This window comes from Rhodamnia argentea, chromosome 5 (genome assembly GCF_020921035.1).
Source record: "Rhodamnia argentea isolate NSW1041297 chromosome 5, ASM2092103v1, whole genome shotgun sequence".
NCBI classification, from domain to species: Eukaryota; Viridiplantae; Streptophyta; class Magnoliopsida; order Myrtales; family Myrtaceae; genus Rhodamnia; species Rhodamnia argentea.
In genome coordinates, this window is record NC_063154.1 from 18,499,878 (window position 1) to 18,522,457 (window position 22,580).

General features: G+C 41.5%; 1 protein-coding gene and 1 long non-coding RNA gene across 3 annotated transcripts; one reads left to right on the forward strand and one right to left on the reverse strand.

The window, feature by feature from the left end:
* Positions 1–15,897: 15,897 nt before the first annotated feature.
* On the reverse strand, positions 15,898–18,432 carry LOC115750644. The gene is made up of 3 exons (XR_004016506.2): positions 18,285–18,432; positions 16,211–16,213; positions 15,898–15,908 (listed from the first exon to the last, which is right to left on the reverse strand). It is a non-coding gene; the product is annotated as an uncharacterized LOC115750644 (long non-coding RNA).
* Positions 18,433–20,105: 1,673 nt separating this feature from the next.
* Positions 20,106–22,452, forward strand: LOC115750643 (stress enhanced protein 1, chloroplastic). Of its 2 annotated transcripts, none has more exons than XM_030688140.2 (4): positions 20,106–20,259; positions 20,369–20,470; positions 21,204–21,379; positions 22,213–22,452. In XM_030688140.2, the coding sequence occupies exons 1-4, from the start codon at positions 20,214–20,216 to the stop codon at positions 22,315–22,317; spliced, it is 429 nt and encodes a 142-aa protein (XP_030544000.1). In that variant the 5' UTR covers positions 20,106–20,213; the 3' UTR covers positions 22,318–22,452. The 2 variants fall into 2 exon arrangements, with proteins under 2 accessions (XP_030544000.1, XP_030543999.1); XM_030688139.2 differs by having other exon boundaries at positions 20,111–20,259; positions 21,201–21,379.
* Positions 22,453–22,580: the final 128 nt, after the last annotated feature.

Genomic DNA, 22,580 nt, shown 5'->3' on the forward strand with positions numbered 1-22,580 from the left:
CACATTAGCTGAGATTAAACTGCCCATCTCTCCTTCTCTTCCCTAACCATGCCTTCTTATCGATCAAACTGCCCTTATTATGTTCTTTTTTGTTCCTTCCTTTTTCACACCGCTGCTGATGCAAGGTGTCGATAGGAGAAAAAGAAGCAAGATCTGTCTGAGGATTTAACATTTACTCTCTCTGAATCCTGGATACTGTTCTTGTTATCTACTTTGTAGGAACTAAATGTGAGACAATAAGCTGATTAGCTAAATCATGGCATTGTTTCGATCAAGTGAGGTGGGATATTGAAGTGGCCCTGATATGGCTGAAAGTTTATTTCGGTTCATAGTCTTTCGCAATTACCGTCCAGAGGCTGGCTAGGAAGTGTGTTATAGTCTCGAATTGAGCACACGACTGCAGAAAACTAACATGACCCGGTTCATGAGCGGCTAGCTCTGTCTACATTGGCCAAACCGCATGAAAGATTATCATGGGTTGCCGCCAAGGGCTTCCGTGGGTCTTCAACTGTGCTACGGACAGCTTCAAAATTGGTTCTGGCCCCTGCAATTTAGATTATAGCTCAGATCCCCCAGCTTGCAACCTTTTCTGTATTTCGGCTGATCAGTGGTTCAATGGCTCGTCTAGCTACTGGTGCTATTGCTATGAGCACATCCAAAGTGGCTTGAGGATGAATAAGTTTGCAGTTATTTGTCGATCGCATTTCTGGATACCACTTCAATTACTGCCTCTGCCCTTGGCAACGCAGCGGCGAGACTTGGCTTAATGTCTGTCCCGTGCTCGGGGCCGCCCTTCCCTCTCTCTTGTTCGCTGCTGCGCTCCTGTGCCATCGCCTGCTCATGCTGTTTCTCCACGAAAGGTCATTCTTTCGCTTTTCCTCAATCGCCTTTCTTCTAGAACCAGCGACCTTACGTCATCGAAGCTTCAAACATCACTTGTTCAAGTCACAGGCACAACCATGGATAGACAAACTAAGGCGTACAGCAGGCCCCCCGCGGACACATTTTCGCTCTATTAGGGAAAATTTTAAATAAGGGTTCGAAGTGTTTTTATTTTTTCTCTCAAATAAAGGTCTAAAGTGAAATTTGTTTCCAATTTGTAGTCTCAAAAGAGGGTCTGGCCTCAATGGCATTTTCGTCATTTATCTTTTGAATTTTTTTAATTTTTTTTCCTTTTTCTATTTTTACAAAGTTAAAATACTAAAAAAAATTATAAAAAAAAAAAACCATAGGCTTCATCACCTTGAACTTTCCCGTAGCCAACCACCGACCGCCACCACCATCACCCCTCATTGGATCGGATCTCCATACCGCCTCGCACCGCAACGACTACCTCGAGGCCCTACCCTCTCTACTCCTTCCCTCCGTCGATCCCAACCCCAAGGCCATTGAAGTCACGCAGTTTCTCCTTCTTAAATCCCTCCTCCTCTCGGCCCTTCGCCACCGCCGTCGACAAATCTTCCCTTTGGTTAGCGAGAGGGCTGCCCCTCTCGCTCGTGGCCGCCGCCCTACCGTTAATGGGGCGTTGATGATGCTGGACGAGGGTCGACGACCCTTGCCCGGATCTAGGAGAGGGTTGTAGCTCTCCCCCGATTCCGGCTAGATTGTCGACCCTCACCGAGGTGTTGGCGACCTCACCGGCTATCATCGATGGCTCACCGATGGTGGTGGTTGTCCATGGTGGTCGTGGTGATTAGCCGTAGGAAGGTGACGAAGACAATGGATTTTTTTTAACTTTTTAATGTTGTTTAAAAAAAAAATTTTTAAAGATAAATGAAAAGAATGCCCTTGAGGTCATGCCTTTTTTTAGACTACATGGCTACTTGATGCCCTTGTTTGAAACGATTATGTCACTTTAGATTCTTATTTGAAGCAAAATCCACTTCATGACCTTATTTGAGAAAATGATCGCACTTCGGGCTCTTATTTGAAATTTTCCCAATTTATTAGTGTGATAAAATTATCGAAGGCACTATGAATTTGAGGAGGTTAAGTGCGGGTAAAATTTCATATTTTCTTTTCTTTCATTAGAGTTTCTTTAGATTTGCCTATTGATGAAAGGATAACATAATCACTCCGTAAAACGGTTTTTCGTGGCTTGAGCCGTGATTTGGACATAATTTTTTAATGTATTTTATTTTTGATATTTTTCTAATTTTTATTTTATTTTTCCTTTTTTATTTTCTTTGTTTTTCCCTTTTCGTTTCCTCTTCTCCGGAGGGACGACTTGCCTTGCCAAGGGCCAACGAGGATGGATGAATCTCACCCGGCCACGGTGAGTCGAGCGAGAGCTTCGCCAAGTGACCACTGAAAGAAGAAGAGGGAAGGGGAAGAAAAAACAAGAAAAAGAAAAAGGAAAAAGATAATAAAAAATAAAACATTCAAAAAAATATTAAAATATTAGGTAGCCGGTCGGCGGTGTTCACGTCAGGGCTGGCCGGCCAAAATTCACCGGATGGACTGAATTGGCATTGTTGCAAAAGATTTAGGACTGAATCATAAAAAAAAAAAAGTTTAGGATTAAATTGGCACAATTACAATAGGTTTAAGACTTTTTTGGTAATTTTCCCATTTGAGGGAGGCCAGCAATTTGTTCTTCATGCAAAGTTATCTTGGTGCTATGTCAGCTAAAATTCATTGTTATTAAGAAGTAGAAATTCGTAACACATAGAGTGAGCGTCACTTAAGAAATAAAAAAAAAATTTGATCCGATCTAGGAGATCTGGTTCCCCCCGAAACCGAGAATTGGACCGAAAATCACTGGTTTTAATTTTATGGAATCAAGAACGGACTCGACACCCTTGGTAACTAGACCGAATAGGCTAGTTTGGTCGGTCCGTCTTATTCACACTTAATATTCACCATTGTTGAGCTCGACACTATTCGTGTGAACATTTTGTCCCCGCAGAATCTCTAGCTCTTCGATGGGCCATTGCAACAGTTGTTTCCCATTACTATCAAGCCATATTTTCCTTGAAATCGCCTGCATCAAAGCAATAGAATGTTTAATAACATTCAATTCCATTTCACTTACTAAAGAACTCCAACGTATGACTAAACATGTCATATCATTTGTTTATGTAGTTAAAAAAAAAATTGACGTGGGGTGTGATGATCATAAGAAAAAATGATAATCAGCTAAGTCATGGAGAATTTAAATTAATTTTGTTTTTCTGTTGTTTTAACTAAACAGTTCTTGAGAAAATGATAATCAAGAAAATGAATAGAATTACCCAAAAAAAAAAAAAAGATAAGAGTAAATCTCTTTCAATCACGTTGGAATCCCAGCCCATCCCTCCAAGACAAGATCGGGCCCATTAGTCCAACCCCATAGGAGCCACCGGTTCTTGGCCGGCTCAAAGAATGTCTTGGAAGCGTAGAAGTTTCCATAGTCGTACCTCAGCCCACTCCACCCATCGGCCGAGGTGTTGCCAAGCAAGTACCTATCCTAACTAGGGTGATAAGTCCCGACCGTGTAATACTCATGCCATGTTAGATCGAGGCTGACCTTCAGCACGTGCTTCACACCCTTGCTGAGCACCAACTTGTGCAGCCCGTCGGTGATGTTCACTACACCACCAGCAGCCGCACCACCCTCCTCCACCTCCTCCTCCTCATCGCCAAAATTGTGATCGCCATCGCTTGTTTTGCCATCACCGGCATCATCGACATTGCCAACATCCCCATCAATATTATGTATAATATTATCCTCAGCGAGTACACCGTGGATCTCTTCTTCACCGGCATGGTCTTCATTCGCATTTGCATCATGTTAAGCCGGAACAGCAAGAATGTAAAGAAAATCACAAGTAAAATAGAAGAAGTAATATCTAAGGCCCCGTTTGTTTTATGGAAAATGAACCATTTGAAAAACATTTTCCAAAAAAGTGATTGCTTATATCGTTTAGAAAATTTAGTCAACGAAAAATGTTTTCATCATCAATAACAATCTATGCCTAACTATTTTCGTGGGTGATGAAAAAAATTCCATTCATTTATTTTTTTAAGCGACATAAGCGATTACTTTTTGGAAAATGTTTTCCAAATCGCTCATTTTTCGTGAAACAAACGAAGCCTAAGGTCAGAAAAAACGGAGTTAATCAATGTCTCAAGTACTTTCACAGAGTCAAATCGGAATAAACAGTTAAAGAAAATTGCAGTATGTGAATGTCTCGACTAATCTCTCACGGACACACCAAAATGAATGGAAAAGAAGCAACACATCTATACAAAGTTAGCACGTGACACAACCCATGAAAATAGGGTTAATACCATGAAAAACCCCATATCGGTACACTTGTGACAAATTTACCCAAATTATTTTTTTGACAAAAGAACTCCCAAACCGGTATACATGTGACAAATTTACCCTCAATTAGTTTTTGTTTAATTTTACCGTTAAATTGCTGAGTTGGATGACACATGGCGGTTGACGGGTGTATCGATTTGTGATTTTTTATTCTCTGTTTATCACAAGTGTATCAGTTTGGGATTTTTCGTGGTATTAATCCAATTTAACCGAAACTAATGGAGGGTAAATTTGTCACGGGTGCACTAGTTTGAGGTTTTTTGTGGTAAAAAATAATTTGAGATAAATTTATCATAGGTGTATCGGTTTGTGATTTTCATAGTATTAGCCCCATGAAAATCATGCACACCAGCAAACAAGAAGAGAAAGAAGCACAAAGAAATGAAAACGGCAAAGAATGTAAGATATATTCACGTGCGAAAATCGTTCAATTTGCATGCAATTTGTGTGCTCATGCTGAAGTCAATTTTTAATTATAATGAAAGCTCTATCTTTTTTTTGATAAATAACTATTGACATTACCATAACTAGAAGTGTCAAATGGGTGGATCGAGTCGGGGTTTGGGTCGGGTTGAATATGGTCCGACCCATATTGACCCATTTAACCAGTTTTGACTCATTTTCATGTAGTACAAATTTTATGACCCATACTCGACCCAACCCAACCCAAACCGAACTCATACCCGACCCGACCCATATATTTTAAGTACATATATTTATTTAATTAAATCATGAAATATTTGTTTGAAATTGTTTCGTAGACCGTCCACCATTGCCATCGTGGCCCGCCCACTGTTGCCCCCGTGGCTAGTCCCCAACCGCCCTATGGCCCGATCGCCTAGCGCCACCTTGGCCACCCCATCGCCGGCCCGCCCACCGCCTCGCCCGCCCGCTCTTACCCTCACGCCATGTGCTGCAATATATATATATATATATGTGTGTGTGTGTGTGTGTGTGTGTGTGTGTGTGTGTGTGTGTGTGTGTGTGTGTGTGTGTGTGTGTGTGTGTATTCCTAAACCGATTACATAGGTAAATCTCGATAGCGTCCGGGTCCTTAATATGGGGTCTTGATCTCATTAAGATCAGCACAATGCGATTGGTTATCACCCTCCCGAGTCTTCACACCGTAATCACCCCCATCAATTGATGAAGTGTCGTTCCGGTGAATGCACCGATCAAAAGCTAGTCCTCTCCTTCCTTCAAGCTAAATTTGAATCTAGCACCAGTTCCACAACACAAATGAAACTACTTATAGACTTGAACCAAACCAATCGCCCTTCCGCCGTCAACCGCCCATCCAATGATCCTCGCGCTCCCGGAAACCGTCTTGGGGCTTCTCTTGTCACTGCGGGCTAGTACTTCGAGCCGAAACGGAAAGGCCTCGGCTTCTCCACCTGGTCCTCTGGAGATCTGTTGCCAAGACAGAGCAGCGAGCTCCGACCGAATCTGGTGGACACTACATTCGCCATTTCGTTGCCGACAAACAACGGTTCGTGGGTCTAGGGTGGGAGAAGACAATTAAGCGAGGAGACACAATGCCGAATGAAACATGCTTGAGTGCGTGGACGAAGAAGAAGAACAGAGCGAGGTTGGCACTGAACTTGGAAATGCCCCAACCAAGTTTGGTGCTTTTTGGGGTGAAGGAGGAGATCATTTTGCTCAATTCGCATCGAAGAAGAAATGGTCACTCTTTGCTCTGCGCAAACTTCAACGAGAACTGGCTAGCTTTGTGGTAATTAGTGGGCTCATCGGGTGGCGGCGTTGGTTAGGCAGGCAACGGCAACGGGGTGTGGGTGGGCGGTGGTGGTGGTGAGCGGAGACCGACGAGCGAGCGATAGTGGCCAGCATGCGACAGAGTCCGGCGACGACGGCCTGCGGGTGGCGGTGGCGGCGGGGGTGGGCGATAGAGTTGAGCGACAACAGCGTATGGGCAATGGGCTGAGCTTTACAAGTTAATAAACGTTATCTTGCGAAGTTATAGGTCACTGGTCGAAAATGGGTTAAAAATGAGTTAAGTTAGAACCCGTATTTGAATACGCATTATAGGTCTAGATCCATATTTGACCCATTTTTTTAAGTTTATTGAATCCATATTTGACCCAAATGAATAAAAGTGAGTTAAAATGTGGGTCAAAGACCCATATTGACACCTCTAACCATAGCATATGCAAAAAAGTAAACTAAAATTATCCTCATCATCCACATCTTGAATATTATTAGCCTCTTCCTACAGCCTTTGGACAATATATTGCATGCCAATAGTATCCAAGCCTTCAATCCTCCCTCTAATCAATATCCGCTATACTAGTACTCAATGATACTTGTTTTATAAGAAATAAAGAGCAAGATGTCAAAACGGATTTGTTGTGATGATCATTGTCGATCTTGTTTGGGTTCTGTCATTGCGACCGAGAAGGGTTGCTGCCATCTGCTCCAAATGTGCTTGAAGAATCTTCACTCGGTACCTCTTCTTTTTCGTTGAGAGCCGACGCATCTTCCCCTTCATTCTCTTCCTCTATTTTCTCGCTTGCTCCCAACACATCTTCCCCAGCTTCTTCGTTCTTCTCTTCCTCTGCTTCTATGACTGCTCCCAACACATCTTCCCCATCTTCTTTCTCCTCTACTTCGTTCATTGCTCCTAACCCATCTTTCTCGGTCTCTTCTTCATTCTTTTTGTCATCTACTTCTATGATTGCTCCCAACACATCTTCCCCGTCTTCTTCCTCCTCTACTTCATTCATTGTTCCCAAACCATCTTCTCCAACTTCTTCTTCTTCTCCTTCAAATAGCCATAATAGGAATGTCCGATAACTATCATCTTCACCAAACGGCTCTTCATGTGACAACAAGGTTCTCCATAGAGAATATGGGACTGAGCTACAACAAAGCTTGGGTTGACGAGGCGGGAGGAGTACTAAGACATGTGACGAAAGAACCGGTTGTTTCCAAGCAAAATCACCAATCAATAATGAAATGAGGACCTCAAAAGCATTAGCACGGGAGTATCCTCATACACCAAATACATACTTCAACCGAAAGTTGGCACGCACGAGTCCGATATGGCTGTCGTCTTGGTTCAAATAATCTGAAGAATAATGTAATTCGGCCACATTGAGAATTGGCAACACGGGTCTCAGCAAGAATATGCCCTAGACCGAGAGGCAAAATTATTAAAATAATCCACTTCAACGCCGACGGTGTCACGTAGGACAGCCGGTATCCATGTCAACGGTTTTCGACCTAAATTGGCCGGATGGATCGAATTGGTACCAATGCAAAAAGATTTAGGATTAAACCGATCCAATTGAAAGGTTTATAGCTGAATTGATACCGATACAATAGGTTTATGACTTTTTTGGTACTTTTCTCGTTTATTAGTGTGATAAATTATCAAAGACACTATGAATTTGAGGACGGTAAATACAAACAAAATCGTATTTTCTTTTCCTTCATTAGATTTTCTTTAGATTTTCCTATTGATGAAAGGACGACAAAATCACTTTGTAAAACGGTTTTACGTGGCTTGAGCCAGGATTTAGACTGGAAAAAAACATGAAAATAGTAAGTATGATATACGAGAACAATTGAACGGTGCATAATATCAGTTGTCCAAACTTCATCTACTTCAAGAACCTCTAAAACATTGCGATTTCAATTCCAACTCGAAGAACAATTTTGCATTATGTTTAGTTGATTGATGATCCGATACAAGTCATTCATACCCTAAAGTAGCCGCTTTGCAAGCGGTTGCCACGGCCGAGGCTGGAGGCGGGGCATTATATTCCGCTCTACCAAAAAGAGGCATCACACAACGAAGCCTCGCTCGCCTTGGCTAAAACTAGAGTTAAACTTGCTGCAACAGCAACACCAAAAGCAACTTGGCTAGATTACTATGTGAATTAATTTCTCCCAAGTGAATGAATCATCATAGGAAACAAGCGCTAAAGTGTGATCGGGAAAGAATCATCAATCAAATTTCAAGACCCTGGACTAAAGATCATAGAGCAAATATGTGAACCCGAGCGGCCGTGATTCCCTTAATCTCGATATGTTCACCGGGGGTGATCGGTTCCTGGTTCGTTCCGGCCTGATTCTCGAACGGTCCAATGAAATCGGTGGTGTGACGCCCGGGAAATTCGAATTTTGGTAATTTGTCCGAATTCAATAAAAAGGAAGAAAATTGAATTTCGGTCGGTACAAACTTCGGATCACAAGGACGAAAGTGACAAATTTTGGACGATTCCCGAAATGTCGTTCGATTTCGATTGGGTCTCGAAATCTCGATCGCTGCGACTTAGGATTTTTAATCATCGCGCCTAGACTTTTTCCGGACCGAGCCTAGCACCTGAAAATCCAAATTTTATTCCCAATTAATTGAGCTAAAAATCCGATCGGTCTTGACTTATCAAATTACGAAATCGCCCTTGGATATTATGCATGTGGGACGAAAATAATTAATTGAAAGAGACCCGTGGGCCCTACTTTTGGCCAAATCTTCACCCACCGATCAACTCAGCCTTCTCTCTCTCTCTCTCCCGTCCGCCTCCTTCTCCCCCGTTCACCGCGCGAACACCACCCCTACCGTGCATACTTCTCCTCCTTCACCCATCCTTGAGCGACCACAGCCCCGAGCCACCACTTTTTGACCACCACCACCTCCCGCCTTCATTGTCGCCCCGCCGCCGCCACCCCGAACTGTCGCCACCGTCCCGGTTGCCGCGCGAAGGCCGCCCGGGCCGAGTCCCCTGTTTCGGCCTCGCCGAGCCGCTCGAGATTCGGCCGCCCACGCTGCCGCTTTCGGCCACCACCGGTCACCACCCCATACTCCCTCCGACCCTCGGCCATCGCCTCGACTCCCGCAAGCCATCGTGGAATCCGCAGAGCAACCCAGCAAAGTCGACACCCTGTTTTGCCTCTGTTTGGCCCCGTTTTTTGTGTACCGTTGTTCCAGCCACCTCCGACGCTCTTCGTCGCTCTTTGCTGCTCGCCGATCATCCTCGCCTGTCGCCCTCAACCTCCCGCGTCCCTCGAGGCTTGCGGAAGCTAGCCGTTGCTCGTGGAGACCGCAAACAACCCGAATCGCCCTCCCCTATTCTGAAACCGTTGCCCTATTTTGGGTGTCGGTTCTCGCCGCCTCCGATTGTCCGCCGCCGCCACCAACGCCACCTCCGGCCACCCCGAAGACACCCCAACCTTGGCCAAGCTTTTTCTCGGCCTTAGACCACCCGAACCGTCTCCGATCAGCCTCGTTTTCCCTGTTTTGCTGCTGCCCTATTTTTGCCCGAGCATTGTTCACCGCCGGCCGCCACCCCCTAACCCCGTGCCGCTGTCCCGAGGTGTTGCCAAGTCTCTCGGGCCACCTTTGACCAAGTTGGAAGCCCAAAGTTGATCGGGCCGCAAGTCGTCGATTGTCGTCGGGTCGGGCCAAGTTCGTGTCGCCGCCGCTTGAGTTGAGACCACCCGAGCTAATTGCAATTATGAGTTTGCCCTTAACTCTTGGTTAGGACGCTAATTGCGTTCGGATTAGATTAATTAGCTAATTAGGGTGTTTAGGCGGATTAATTACGGTCGGGCTAGATAGAAATGTGATTTGGGCTAAATGACCGTAATTAGTTAAGATTAGTCGATTAGCTAGGTTGGTCGTGGCTAATTGATGAGTAGAATTGATTAATTTGATTGATTGTGTTGGTTAATCGCGAGTGAGCGATAGGTCAGAGATGAGTGCGCGATTGACTATCAATAGAAATTGAAATTGGAATTAATAATTGATTGGCTGCAATTAACTAATTGATTAATTGGTTCTTGAATTGTTGGTTGTGAATGCCAATTTGATTGTTGATTGTCGTGGGGGTCCGATTAGAGGTTAATCGCCCCAAATTGCTTGAGTTGTCGGTCGATATAATTGCGCATTCATGTGACCACGTATGGGATCAAATTGCATGATTTTGCACGAAAATGGCCTTGGGCTAAGTATTTAAATATGCGAGTATAAGCATTCGACCTAATTCCAAGAAATGAACTGGCTGGTTGTCGAAGTGCTTGAGTGGTCACATAATTGGATAATTCCGATAACCATTGTCTTCTGGTTGGTCCGTCCTAGCAATCATTGTCTTCTAGTTGCTGGATGTGTGTCAATCATTGTCTTCTAGCTGTTCGTTTGCCGGGTCGTAGCTTGTAATGGGCCGCAGCCTTTTAAGGATTCCTGGTAGCTCCGTGTCGTGTCGACAATTATTATCTTCCGGTTGGTCGAACGGAGTCACATGGACTATCAGAAGCCGTCGCCGAAAGTAAGGGACGATGTCCGGTCTCGCCGGGAGAGCACCAACTAACTAGTGTGCTGGACCTACGGATCGGTTTCGATAATAAATGAACTACGTGTGGTGTCCTGTGTATGTAAGTGCTGTGATGCTTTGCCAATGGATTGATAGATTTGATTGGTTGATTGTTGAGTCGAGTCCGCATCACATTATGTGTGGCTTGGAAGGTAAGCTTGCATGTGGTTGAAATATCCGTTACGTGTTGACATGAATGTTTGTTAGGATGTCCGAGCGAATCAACGCCCTAACCGGGCTTAGGCGTTGACTCAATGAGATTAATTTCTCACCCCGTCGTTGTTACCCATTTTCGAGCGGTGATGGAAGTCGTGGACGTTAAGGCGAGGATCGTTGTAGGATTTTTGGGAGTAGATGAGGGTTTAACCTTACTCGACCGTATGTCTTTTTGAGGTCGTAGTGAGTCGCCTTGAAGAATGGGGTTGTATATGTTTACCGTAGCTCAGTATGGTTAAAATTCATCTACTCTGGCCTTATTAATGAAACTGTCTTTTGTGAATTGACTATGGTATTTTTCCTACTGAACTATCCCCGCCGATCTTGTTATTTGGGAGTGTTGCACGTTCAGCATGCATCATAATTTCATAAGTCGATAGTGCACCTGGGATGCTATCATTGGTGACCCGAGGCGAGTTTGGTAGGGATGTGGCGAGCCCGAGGATTGGGGCGTGACGGGTGAAGTGCCCCGTCTTTGAGGTAAACCGAGCTGTGTTCTTTTCTTTTTGTATGCCTGGGTTTCTTTTTGTTTCTTGCAAGGGGGGCAAGGCATTTTTCTTGAGTGAATTGACTACTAAATGAGTGCACAAGTCACCGGAATTAACTCATTTAGTCCGTTTGAGGGAGGCCGGCAATTTGTTCTTCTTGCAAAGTTATCTTGGCTATCGACAGTGTTGTGTCTGTTAAAATTCATCATTGTTAGGAAGTTGAGATTCATAATGCATAGGGTGAGCGTCATTTAAAAAATTTAAAATAAATAAAAAATCATTGGTCCTGTCCAGTTTCCCCTTGAAATCGGGAACCGGACCGAAAATCATCAATTCCAATTTTATGGAATTGGAAACAGAACCAACACCCTCGGAAACCAAGCCGAACTAGCCAATTCGGTCGGTCTGTCTAACTCACCCCTAATGTTCGCCATTGTTGAGCTTCAACGCTATTCATGTGAACATTTTATGCTTGCAAAGTCTCTAGCTCGTTGCAACAGTTGTTTCCCATTGCTATCAAGCTGTATTTTCCTTGGAATTCCCTACATCAAAGCAATAGAATGTAACAACATTCAATTCCATTCTACTTATAAAAGAGCTCGGTTGTATAACTAAAACGAACATGTGCCTAGAAAATGAGGATGTGTTAGGAGCGACCGCAAGTCATCACCCATCAAGTAATCGGTTAAAGTGAGAAGGCTTTCGTTTTTCTATTGTTCTCACTAAACAGTTCTTCAGAAATGATAATCAAGAAAATGAATAAAATTACCCCAAAAAGAAGGTAAGAGTAAATCTCTTTTAATCACCCATTGGCCCGACCCCACAGGGTTCTTGGCCCGGTCGAAGAATGTCTTAGAAGCATAGAAGTTTCCATAATTATACCTTAGCACGCGCCACCCTCGACCGAGGTTTTGTCGGGCACGTCACTGTCCTCATTAGGGTGATAAGTTCCAACGGTGTAATACTCGTACCACGTCGGATCAAGGTTGACCTTCAACACGTGCTTCACCCCTCGCCAAGCACCAACGTGTGCAGCCCGTTGGTGCTATTCTTCGAAACCGGGAAGAAGTTGGGCACTCCAAAGGTTCACTCATCTAATATTGGCATTTGGCAACCCCTTTCAAAGCCGAAGTGTTAACTATGCCCAATAATTTATGGCACCTCATAGCATATGTCAAAAAATAAATTAAAATTAACTCCCTCTATACATATTTTGCAAGAATAATCTCTAAATAAGTATAAATCTCATTTTGTAGGAATAATAAAAAAGGTATTTAGATTCACGTGCGAAAATCGTGCAATTCGCATGTTCATGCTAATGTCAATTTTTGATTATATCGAAAGCCATATATATATATATATATATATATATATATATATATATATATATATATATATATAACTATTGACATTACCTCTAGGTTTTAAATTTCAGAAAAATACTTTTGAATTTCATACATTTGCCACTTGTACGTGTATGCTATTTTACAAATATATAAATTAAAGATGACCTTCAAGGGGACGTAGTTTGAGATCATGACACACGTAATTGTCTATACTAGAAAAACACATAAGATCACGATAATATGTACTATTGCTCAATCGTACTTTAAGAGAAACAAGTAAAACAAAATCAAGAACGTTAAGGTGTATCACATTCTTTACCTCTTCGATCCCATGTTCACTGGTCGGGCAGACACCTTTAACAAATTCAAGGACAGTGAATAGAACTTTCGGATGCTGATTATTCCTACCACGATGCTCTTTGGAAAAAGCCCTTCCTTTTGCTGTAACTCATCTGGAATTGATTGATGAAAACAAAGTGAGACTAGACTTTAAAGATTTTTTTTATTTTTTATTTTTTATTTTTTATATCTAATTTTATTTTTTAAAATTTTTTTAAGTTTAGAATTTTTCCTGGACTTAATTTAAAAAAAAATACTATTTAATATTAAAAAATTAATTCAAAATGCCACGTATTGATTTTGGCCGGATTTTCTTGTCAGAAGCACCAAAGTGATCATTTTGTCTCCGATTTGGCACTTGAATGATCTCGCGAAAACTTTTGGCACCAAAGTGAGCGTCGTACACAACTTTTGTCACTTATACTGTTCTTCTCCCCTTGGGATAGCATCGGACTCATTGTTCCAACCCCACAGGAGCCTTCGGTTCTTTGCCAAGTCGAAGAATGTCTTGGAAGCGTAGAAGTTGCCATAATCGCATGTCGGTCCACTCCACCCATCGACCGAGGTGTTGTCGGGCACGTACCTATCCTCATTAGGTTGATAAGTCCCGTCCATGTAATACTCAAACTCCGTCAGGTCAAGGCTGACCGTCAACACGTGCTTCATGTCCTCGCTAAGCACCGACATGTCCAGCCCGTCGATGCTATTCTTTGAAACTGGGGAGAAGCCCGGGCACTCCAAAGGTTCACTCCTCTATTGTCAATTTACCCTTTACATGCATGTAATGGTTTTTCTAGAAATAGGAAATACGATAAAATGAACAGAGACTGCAATGATAATAAGGAGAAAACTATTAGCCATAAAATGGAAAAAGCAAGAAACAAGGCCGACTTATCCATTTAATGTGGGCGTATATTCTCCACTCAAGTTATATACGAATTTGAACATATTACATTTGATCTTGATTGGATTAAATTCATAGAGAATTATTATTATCATTATAAATAAAGTAAACAGAAAGATCCAATCAATTTACTCTATAATATAGGCATTTGGCAACCCCTTTCAACACCAAAGTGTTAACTATGCCCAATATGGCATGGCCACTCAGAGCATATTTTAAAAATAAATTAGCATAAAGTCCCTTTATAAATATTGTGCAACAGTAATCTCCACATAAATGTAAATATCACTTCGATAATTATCAAAATAAAATTAATTAGATTCACGTGCTAAAATCGTGCAATTTACATGCTCGCGTTGATGTGGGTTTTAAATTATAACGAAAGCTCGATCTATCTTCATAATAAATAATTGTCCACATTACCAGTATCTTACATCATCTTTCACTTATAGTATACTTCAGAAAATTATCTTTGAATTTCGCACATTGGTCGCTTGTGCATGTATGCTATTGTGCACATATATGAATAAAACATGATCATTCAGGCGACCTAGTTTGAGAACATGACCTATATTTTTTCGTATATACTAGTAAAACAAATAAGATTGTTATACTATTGACTATTATTGCTTTGTTGTATTTTAAGAGAAACAAGCAAAAGAAAATCAAGAACATTAAGGCATATCACATTTCTAATCAATTTTCGTGTTTAGTCCCATGTTGGCTGGTCAGACATACATCTTTAACAGATTCACGGACGGTGAATAGAACTTCAAGGCAACGGTTGTTATTGATGAGTGCAGATTACTGAGTCTATGATGCTTCCATGGCGATGCTCTTCTGAATAAGCACTTCCTTTTGCTATAACTCAACATGAATTGATAGGAAAATTTCAAATAAAGACTTGAGGTGTTATTATATTTTCAAATGAGAGTCTAAGGTGGACCATGTTTTAAATAAAGATCTGAAATGCCATTATTTTCTCAAATAGCGGATTGAAGGGAACGTTATTGCAAATAAGAGCATATCTAGCCTAAAAGTAAACTTGTTTCTTGAAGTGAACCTTGTTTGAAACTATTGAGATAGTTGTATTAGAAAAGTTTCATATCGGAGAATGATGTGGTTTAGAGAAGTTAATATATCTAAGTTGGCCCATAATTCATTGGCTTAAACTTTTGAGTAAATGTGGACCCAACTAGATATGTTGGCGGGCTTGAACTTGGACTCCATCTCCTCATGTGAAGGTATCAGACTTTTGTCCAACTTCTGATAAAATTTTCTCATCTTTTGCAACAGATTTTCAAGAATTCTCATTTCCATTCTCTCCGAATATCTCCAACATTTCTTTGCAGTCGGATGCTACTAACTCTTGCTGATACAGAAGAAGGGAAGTTTCACTTCCAAGTTCTTGCCGATCAAGCTTCAATTCTGTCGGATGAAGACGTCAAGTACTTTGGCTGTCATGCGTAGATGCCTATGTTCCTCTTCGTTTCTCCGTTGTACCACTTCGAACGTGTGAACTGTGAATTAACGTATATGCTCCTTAAGTTGTCCTAACTTAGGATGACCAGGAAGAAGTCTTTGGGATATCAAATTAGGCGTCGCACTCTCGATCCCAATCGCATAAGACGCGTTAAATAACTAGAATAAAACGGATCGGTGCCCACGACGAAATTGCCCGGCATTATGCAGGCGACGAAAGCGACGACCACGACATGCCTTACATCGGTAACTTATTCGCTTAACACGGCACCAGAATGAGTTTCCTATAAAAGGAAATGTCGGTTCAGTTGTAATATTTGGATCTCTCTGTGCAGAACACAAAAGGAGAAGTGAAAATGGTACTCCAGATGTTCTTGTTGGTTCTTCTCTTCAATGAAGTATCTGTTAATCAAGGTAACAATGCACTATTTGACTGGTCGTCGTCTTCTTCTTCTTCTTCTTCTTCTTCTGTCTCAATGTTACCGATGATTTCTCATTCCATGTCTATCTTTGCAAATGCTTAAAAAAAAAAAAAAAAACCAGCATCACTGTTAAGGATTGATTGTGGGTCACAAACTGCCTATGAGACCAAAGATGGAAGCTACTGGAGATCCGACGATGAATTCGTCAAGGCCGGCAACGACACGGCGATCTCAACCGGTAGCTTTTCCAAGTGGGCCCAACTCAACACACTTCGATTCTTCATGGAAAAGAAAAGGGTTTGCTACAAATTGCCCGTGCAGTCATCCGTCCGATACATGATCAGAGCGGCATTTTACTATGGCAACTACGACGGCCTCTCGAAACCTCCGACTTTCGACTTGCAGCTCAACGGGGATATGTGGACAACCGTGGTCACTTCAAACACAGATCCGCAAGCTTATGAACTGATTTACTCGTCGGGTGCCGACGATATCGAGGTGTGCTTGAATCGAATATTAGATGCTCAGTTCCCGTTCATCAACGTGTTGGAGTTGTGGCCATTAGATAATAGCATGTACGATGGTATGACCCGGGACATGGCTTGGCTCACCAATTACCGCTACTACTATGGTGCAGTTGCCAACTCCGTCGATGATTGGATTTTAGGGTAAGAGACTAAACCTAGCAATCTTCCTTACATCCATGATTCTCTTGATTTTCCAAATCTGGCTTTCAGATTGAAACTACTAAATACTGATGATGATGATGAAATCTTGTTCTACAAAGCCTCCGTGCTTTGGTATGAATTCTTACGATTCTCTCTCATGTGCGATGTACTGATGTAACTTCTCGGTCGACCGTTGTGCAGATACCCGGCTGATTCCGACAACAGAATATGGGTGCCGACGGCTCCATCGGACCTGAACCAGACAAAAACCTCGGCAACTTACTTCTACGATCACTGCAACAACAACGTGCCCGATGTTGTCATGTCCCAAATGGTCGAGGCGCCAAGTTCAACGGACACAATCAGCTTGCGCTTTGACATCAACGGCGGGACCAACCTAGTCCACTACGTGACCGCGTATTTCACCGAGACCCATTCGCTAAACGAGAACGAAACTAGGTCGTTCGGTTTATACTTGAACGACGAGTTCGTTTCGACCATCAACCCGAGGTACCAGTATTGCACGTCGGCGTGGGCATTTGCGCAGTCGAACAGCACTCTGAATGTTCAGCTACGCACGGGCGAGAACTCGACGCTGCCCCCTTTGATCAGCGCCCTTGAAGTGTACACGGCCCACGCCGTACGTTATCCTAAGAAAAAAAAGTGGGCGGCAATTGGTGGCGGCACCGCCGGGGGTGTGTTCTTGATGCTGTTGTTTTGTGGCTGTTGCTTGTGCTGCTGTGAATCTGCCGGCAATGGAGGAGGCCACGCTGCTCCGCCCCGCTATATCGAAATCCAGAGGATTTTTCGGGTTGCCGAATAGCCACAGAATATGATGTGAAACCATAGAGACAATGGTGGGAGCTGCTCTTAAGGTTTGTATGGACCAAGGGTCCATTGATGCATCTGCACACGATTTAGGGTAAAAAATGAAAAAAACCAAGAAAGCGAGTTCAAACTTTATCAAGAAAATTAATGCTTGAACTACATGTTGGCGAGATACACTTGTCAAATTATGATAAGATTGAGGATCATGATTCAATATGTAATAGCTGTATTTACTATATAAATCATAGATTATGTTCAACAACTGGACATACAAGAATGGCCATCCTTCCACCTGTCGACCTATTATCAAAACACATACATTCATATATTTGATGATAAGAAAAAGTCGTCTCGTTACAGGATCAAAATTTCTAGAATCCATCAGAATGAGTACATACATCTCCAACTAACAACTACGTCGGAAGTTCATCTTCGTCATGTGCAACTCATACCAAAACATCTCACTATCAAAATACCATCCTAATAATTTAAATGTTCTCTTCCTACTTGCGGTTAGCTGAGTAACCTGGAAAGCAAGCAAGACTAATGGAATGTGCATCCACAGCGTAGTTAGTAATTCATAGCAAGACTAATGGAATGTGCATCCACAACGTAGTTAGTAATTCATCTCTTCTAAGCAGATTGAACATTCACAATGCATCTGTATTAGCCGATGTCATAACTCATTAATTTTGAATTCCATATATGATATATGTAAAATATCAAAAGTGGATTATAACTTAACAATAAAACTTGTTATGTATACGATCAATCAACAATATCAACCGAACAATAACAGATCAACCATCAATGGTCGATTACATTGATTAATCTCTATTAAGTCAAACGTCAATGGTCCATTCCATCGACATATCTAAATGCTCAATATGCAACAATTGTCATAGTTGCAAAGGTGATCAGTTTCCTCCTATATCACCTAGTGGCTCAACCCAAAAGGACATCGTGATAACGGTATGCATATTAATCCCTCAATCGATTCTAATCAGAGTGATACGAGCGCCGACCAATATCATTCTCCAATAATCCACAAATCCATATCCACAATCCAATCTCACGAGTCGGGCTCACAACCCAAATCAAATAACGCTTCATAGTTCAATTTCATCAATAATTTATTTCATAAAACATTTTTCAAATCAGTATGAATAATCTTGAACTAATTATATCTCTCTTTATATTAAATTTAGTGTTACGGGATGTATCAATGTTCAAACCGGGCTCCTCGCGCATGACCGCTGATGGGGCATGAATCTCAACATCCTATCTACTTTAATCTTCATTGTCTCATGAATTTTCGAATTGGAGCCCCATTGATTTGAAAGGTGTTTTTTTTTTCCGGAAATCTTTGAATTTTATTTTCAATTTCACAAGGGCTATTATTATTAGAGAAAGCAGCACAAGCAATCAAAAGAAAAACTACAATTACCCTAAAAATCTGAAAATATATCGTTCTTGCGGCCTCAAAATCAAATCTAATCATATATTTCTTTTGTTCTGTTCAAATTGCGGCGAAAAAACAAAATTTTATTTATAACCTGTATGCTAGAACTTTACCAGAAGCATTCACATAATACAAAGTTTGTTCATGCTTGGAATTTCTAAAAGAATAAATATGTTTTGATCCTCGCTGAAGTGGAAGAACAGAATAGGGAAAAGTCATATTCCTCAATTTGATTTGCTTCCCTTTTTTTTTCATAGTCAACTATTTTTTAACTCTACACATAATTCATGACATGGCAATCTTATGAAGGTCGCCATGTGATGGGTTTCTTCGGCATCGCTAAGAGAGTTTCACAATTTTACTAGTAACGGCATTTAATTATCAAGATTGGCCGAGTAGATGACTCTCTTAGTCCGTTCTTGCGAAAGAATTGGCATAAGATTTCGGTTTTTTCTATGTGGAAGTCCACTAGAATAAAATAATATTTAGCTTGTTAAGAATTTCAATAGATGTATAGAAAAGGTTATGTTTTGGTACGGTAAAATGAAATGGAACGAAGAGATCATATGAGAAGGCGAAGGAATAAAATGGAATTAGGATTTAATTTTCTTTGTTTGATAAGGTGATGAAACAGAATTAGAATGAGATTTCTTTTTCTCCTATTGTGACCAAAATAATCTGGGGATGGAAGTTGTCATACTTGCAATTTTTTTATTACTTATTGTACTTCATAAAATTAGAAAATCATTTTAAAAGAATTATTGTCTAATCATAAGAAATAAGTTAAAATCCCCATGATTATAACTGATATCTATTATTTTAACGAAAGTCTCGATGGCATTATATAGATTATCTATTATTTATAAAATATCACCAAAGTAGACCTCAAGATTCATTATTAGTTGACAACTTAAAGTGATTGTTACTTTTCACGTCATAATTTGATTGTTACTTTTCACGTTATAATTGGTATGGAAATGAAGATTTCACTTATTTAAAATTTTAGGACTCGATTGCACTTTCTGATAAGTTTCGGGACTTAATTGCACATTTTGAAAGTTTTGGGACTCCATTATACTTTCATGATAGATTTTAGGGTTTGATTGTACTTTTTAAAAGTTGTATGGCTTAATTACACTTTCGTGATAAGTTTTAGGATTTAATGATTTTTTTTTCAAAAGGACTTAATAATTTACCATTAATTTTTTTCCCAATATTTTTGGGAGAAAAGTTAAAAATACCCGACGGTCACGTATCAAGAAGACACGTGTCCCAATCCCATCTTCTCAGAGAATGTGTGGTCATCGTCGTCTTCTTGCTTCGCTCCTTTCTTCCCTCCGATGCTTCGCAGTTGCAAAAACATATAAAATTCTCGAAGCTCAGTCCGGTGCCTCACACTTCTCTCTCTCTCTACGACATGGCTGCAGCTCAAGTCTCTACTTCTCTCTCCGTCTCGGTTCGCGGTACCCTTTCTTCATCTCTCTCTCTCTCTCTGCGCGCCAATTTGTCTCCATTTTCGTCCCTCGTGAAGCTCTGCACTGGTTCACCCTCTGCTTTGTCTTTTGCCTCCAGGTTTTTGCGCAATTAGCTCGCCGAGAACGAGCATCGTTCCTCGGGTTCGACTCCCAGATCGCGCGACGAGCGGCGCCACCTTCGCTACCGGGTCTCCTCTCGGTAATCATTTCAAATTCGAATGAGTATCAGGTCAGATTAGTGTGAGCGGACCAGCTCAAGCTGTTGTCTGAATTTGGAGAATGTGTTTCATACAATGGTTGGACCTAGTTCGAGCATAATATTTCCTCATTGACTGTAATTGTTAAAAAAAAAAATTGTAATGGTAATGTCTTGTTTATAACGCGGCTTTTGTTATTTTGTCGACTAATTAAGTGCTAATGAATTGGTAGTCCAGTTGAGTGAAGAAGAACGATTTCTTCATATGAGTCTCCAGGAACTCCTTGAACTGGTTTGAAGCCTATTGGGTTCCAACCGGGCGGACTTGCTATTTGATCTGAAATCCGGTTTAAATTCGCTTCAGGGAAAACCCATTAGCCAGACAGATTGTCTGGCATTGCTTTCCAGATGGTTGCTGCTTGTTTTTCCTAGGCCGCTGTATCCTTCAGATCATTGTTGAGGAACACAAGTTGTTACCTTTATGACTGTCCATCAGTTTGCCGTATAGTTTACAGCTTCTTCATTAGCATTAGTGAACTTTTTGATGTGTGCACTAAGGACATGTTAATGCCCACATGTCTTGGTGTATGTCTTTCTATATTTGCATGCTGGGAATTCTCTCGGTCTGCTGAAATTAGACACGCTTTTTGTGTTATAATATTGATGGCTAGTCATTATACCCCATGCTGATGCTTCTTCTCCGTCTTCCTTTTTTTCTTTTGGTGAAATGCAGCAGTAAAGAGACCCTCCTCTAGTAGAAAATCTGCAAGCAAGGCAGCAGCAGTATCCATTAGATGCAAACAGAATACTGGAGAGGGGAACAGTCTAGATGTATGGCTGGGCCGTCTTGCAATGGTTGGATTTGCTGCGGCAATCAGTGTCGAAATAGGAACAGGCAAAGGACTTTTAGAGGTACGGTTGGCACGTGGTCCGAGTGTAAGATAAGAACTGCCAAATAGCGTCTTCTTCCTATTGTGGTTTCAGCCTTTGGGTATTAGTCAGTTACGGAGACATTTTGTGTTAAGATCCATGTCGCATGAAGTTATGATAAAATCTTGTCAAGATAAGTAATTTTATGGAGAATTATGGTCTTGTTCTTTTCCTGCTAAAGAAGAGAAAATAGCAAGTGTGGCTGTGGGGTCATGTCTAAAGTAACATCGGGAGTCTGCCTGTGTATACCAATGTAGTTATTGGCACTAAATAGAGTTTAGTCCTAACTTTGGGGTATGCAAGGAACTTGGTAGGTCTATTTCTGAGATTTGAAGTATATATCCTGGCTGAAGCTCCACATGGCACCAATTATACAGGCATAAGATGAGATAAAAACTGCAAGTACTGAATAGAGATATTCTTGGCTTTGACTTGACAACCTAACTCCATGACGTCAGATTTTTTTTACAGTTGATGCTAGCAATGACTTGTGCTGTCAAAAATCAATAAGCTGTTCTCAGGAGCTAAATCAAGTATCTGCAATTGTGATGTGTCTATCGGCAGATGAGAGAACTCCTGTTCTATCTGGAATTTATTTCCTAGAATTCAGTATACACAGCATAAATAAAAGCAAATCAGATGAAGCTAGATATGTTTCTAGAAGTTGGTGTTTAGCGTAAAAACAGCTTCTTTTTTGTTTAAGGTCAAGCTTCATTGGAGTTCCTCACTGCTGAGGTGTACAACTAGCTACATCATTTACTAAGTTCACAGGTTTAGAAGTATTTCACGAGATAATTTTGACTTCATCCGTGCAGAACTTTGGGCTAACAGCCCCTTTGCCGACAGTCGCTTTGGCTGTCACAGCATTAGTGGGAGTCCTGACGGCAATCTTTATCTTCCAGTCCGCCTCTAGCAAGTGATTGGATCGATGATGTTTGTGTCTGTAAAGGTTATTACTGTGAGGAGATGACTTGGTACACATTCTGTAGTTGTATTTTTTGTCGGGGATACATATCACACGCCTTTGTGAGCGTAAAAGCGATGGAATTTTCTCTCCCTCTGACCTCTGATTCGCATTGCCTTTTGCTTCATCTTTTTCCCCCTTTTTACCCTGGTTGGTGGGTGTACCACTGAATTCTCTCTGAGATATTTTAGCCTGTGCCTTTAGCTTTCCTCTTGATGG

Excerpts from the sequence above, each read along its gene's own strand:
- LOC115750643 (XM_030688139.2), top strand. The coding sequence starts at position 20,214 with ATGGCTGCAGCTCAAGTCTCTACTTCTCTCTCCGTCTCGGTTCGCG. Across the intron at positions 20,471-21,200 it reads CGCTACCGGGTCTCCTCTCG|CAGTAAAGAGACCCTCCTCT; the intron begins GTAATCATTTCA and ends GGTGAAATGCAG. Across the intron at positions 21,380-22,212 it reads CAGGCAAAGGACTTTTAGAG|AACTTTGGGCTAACAGCCCC; the intron begins GTACGGTTGGCA and ends TCATCCGTGCAG.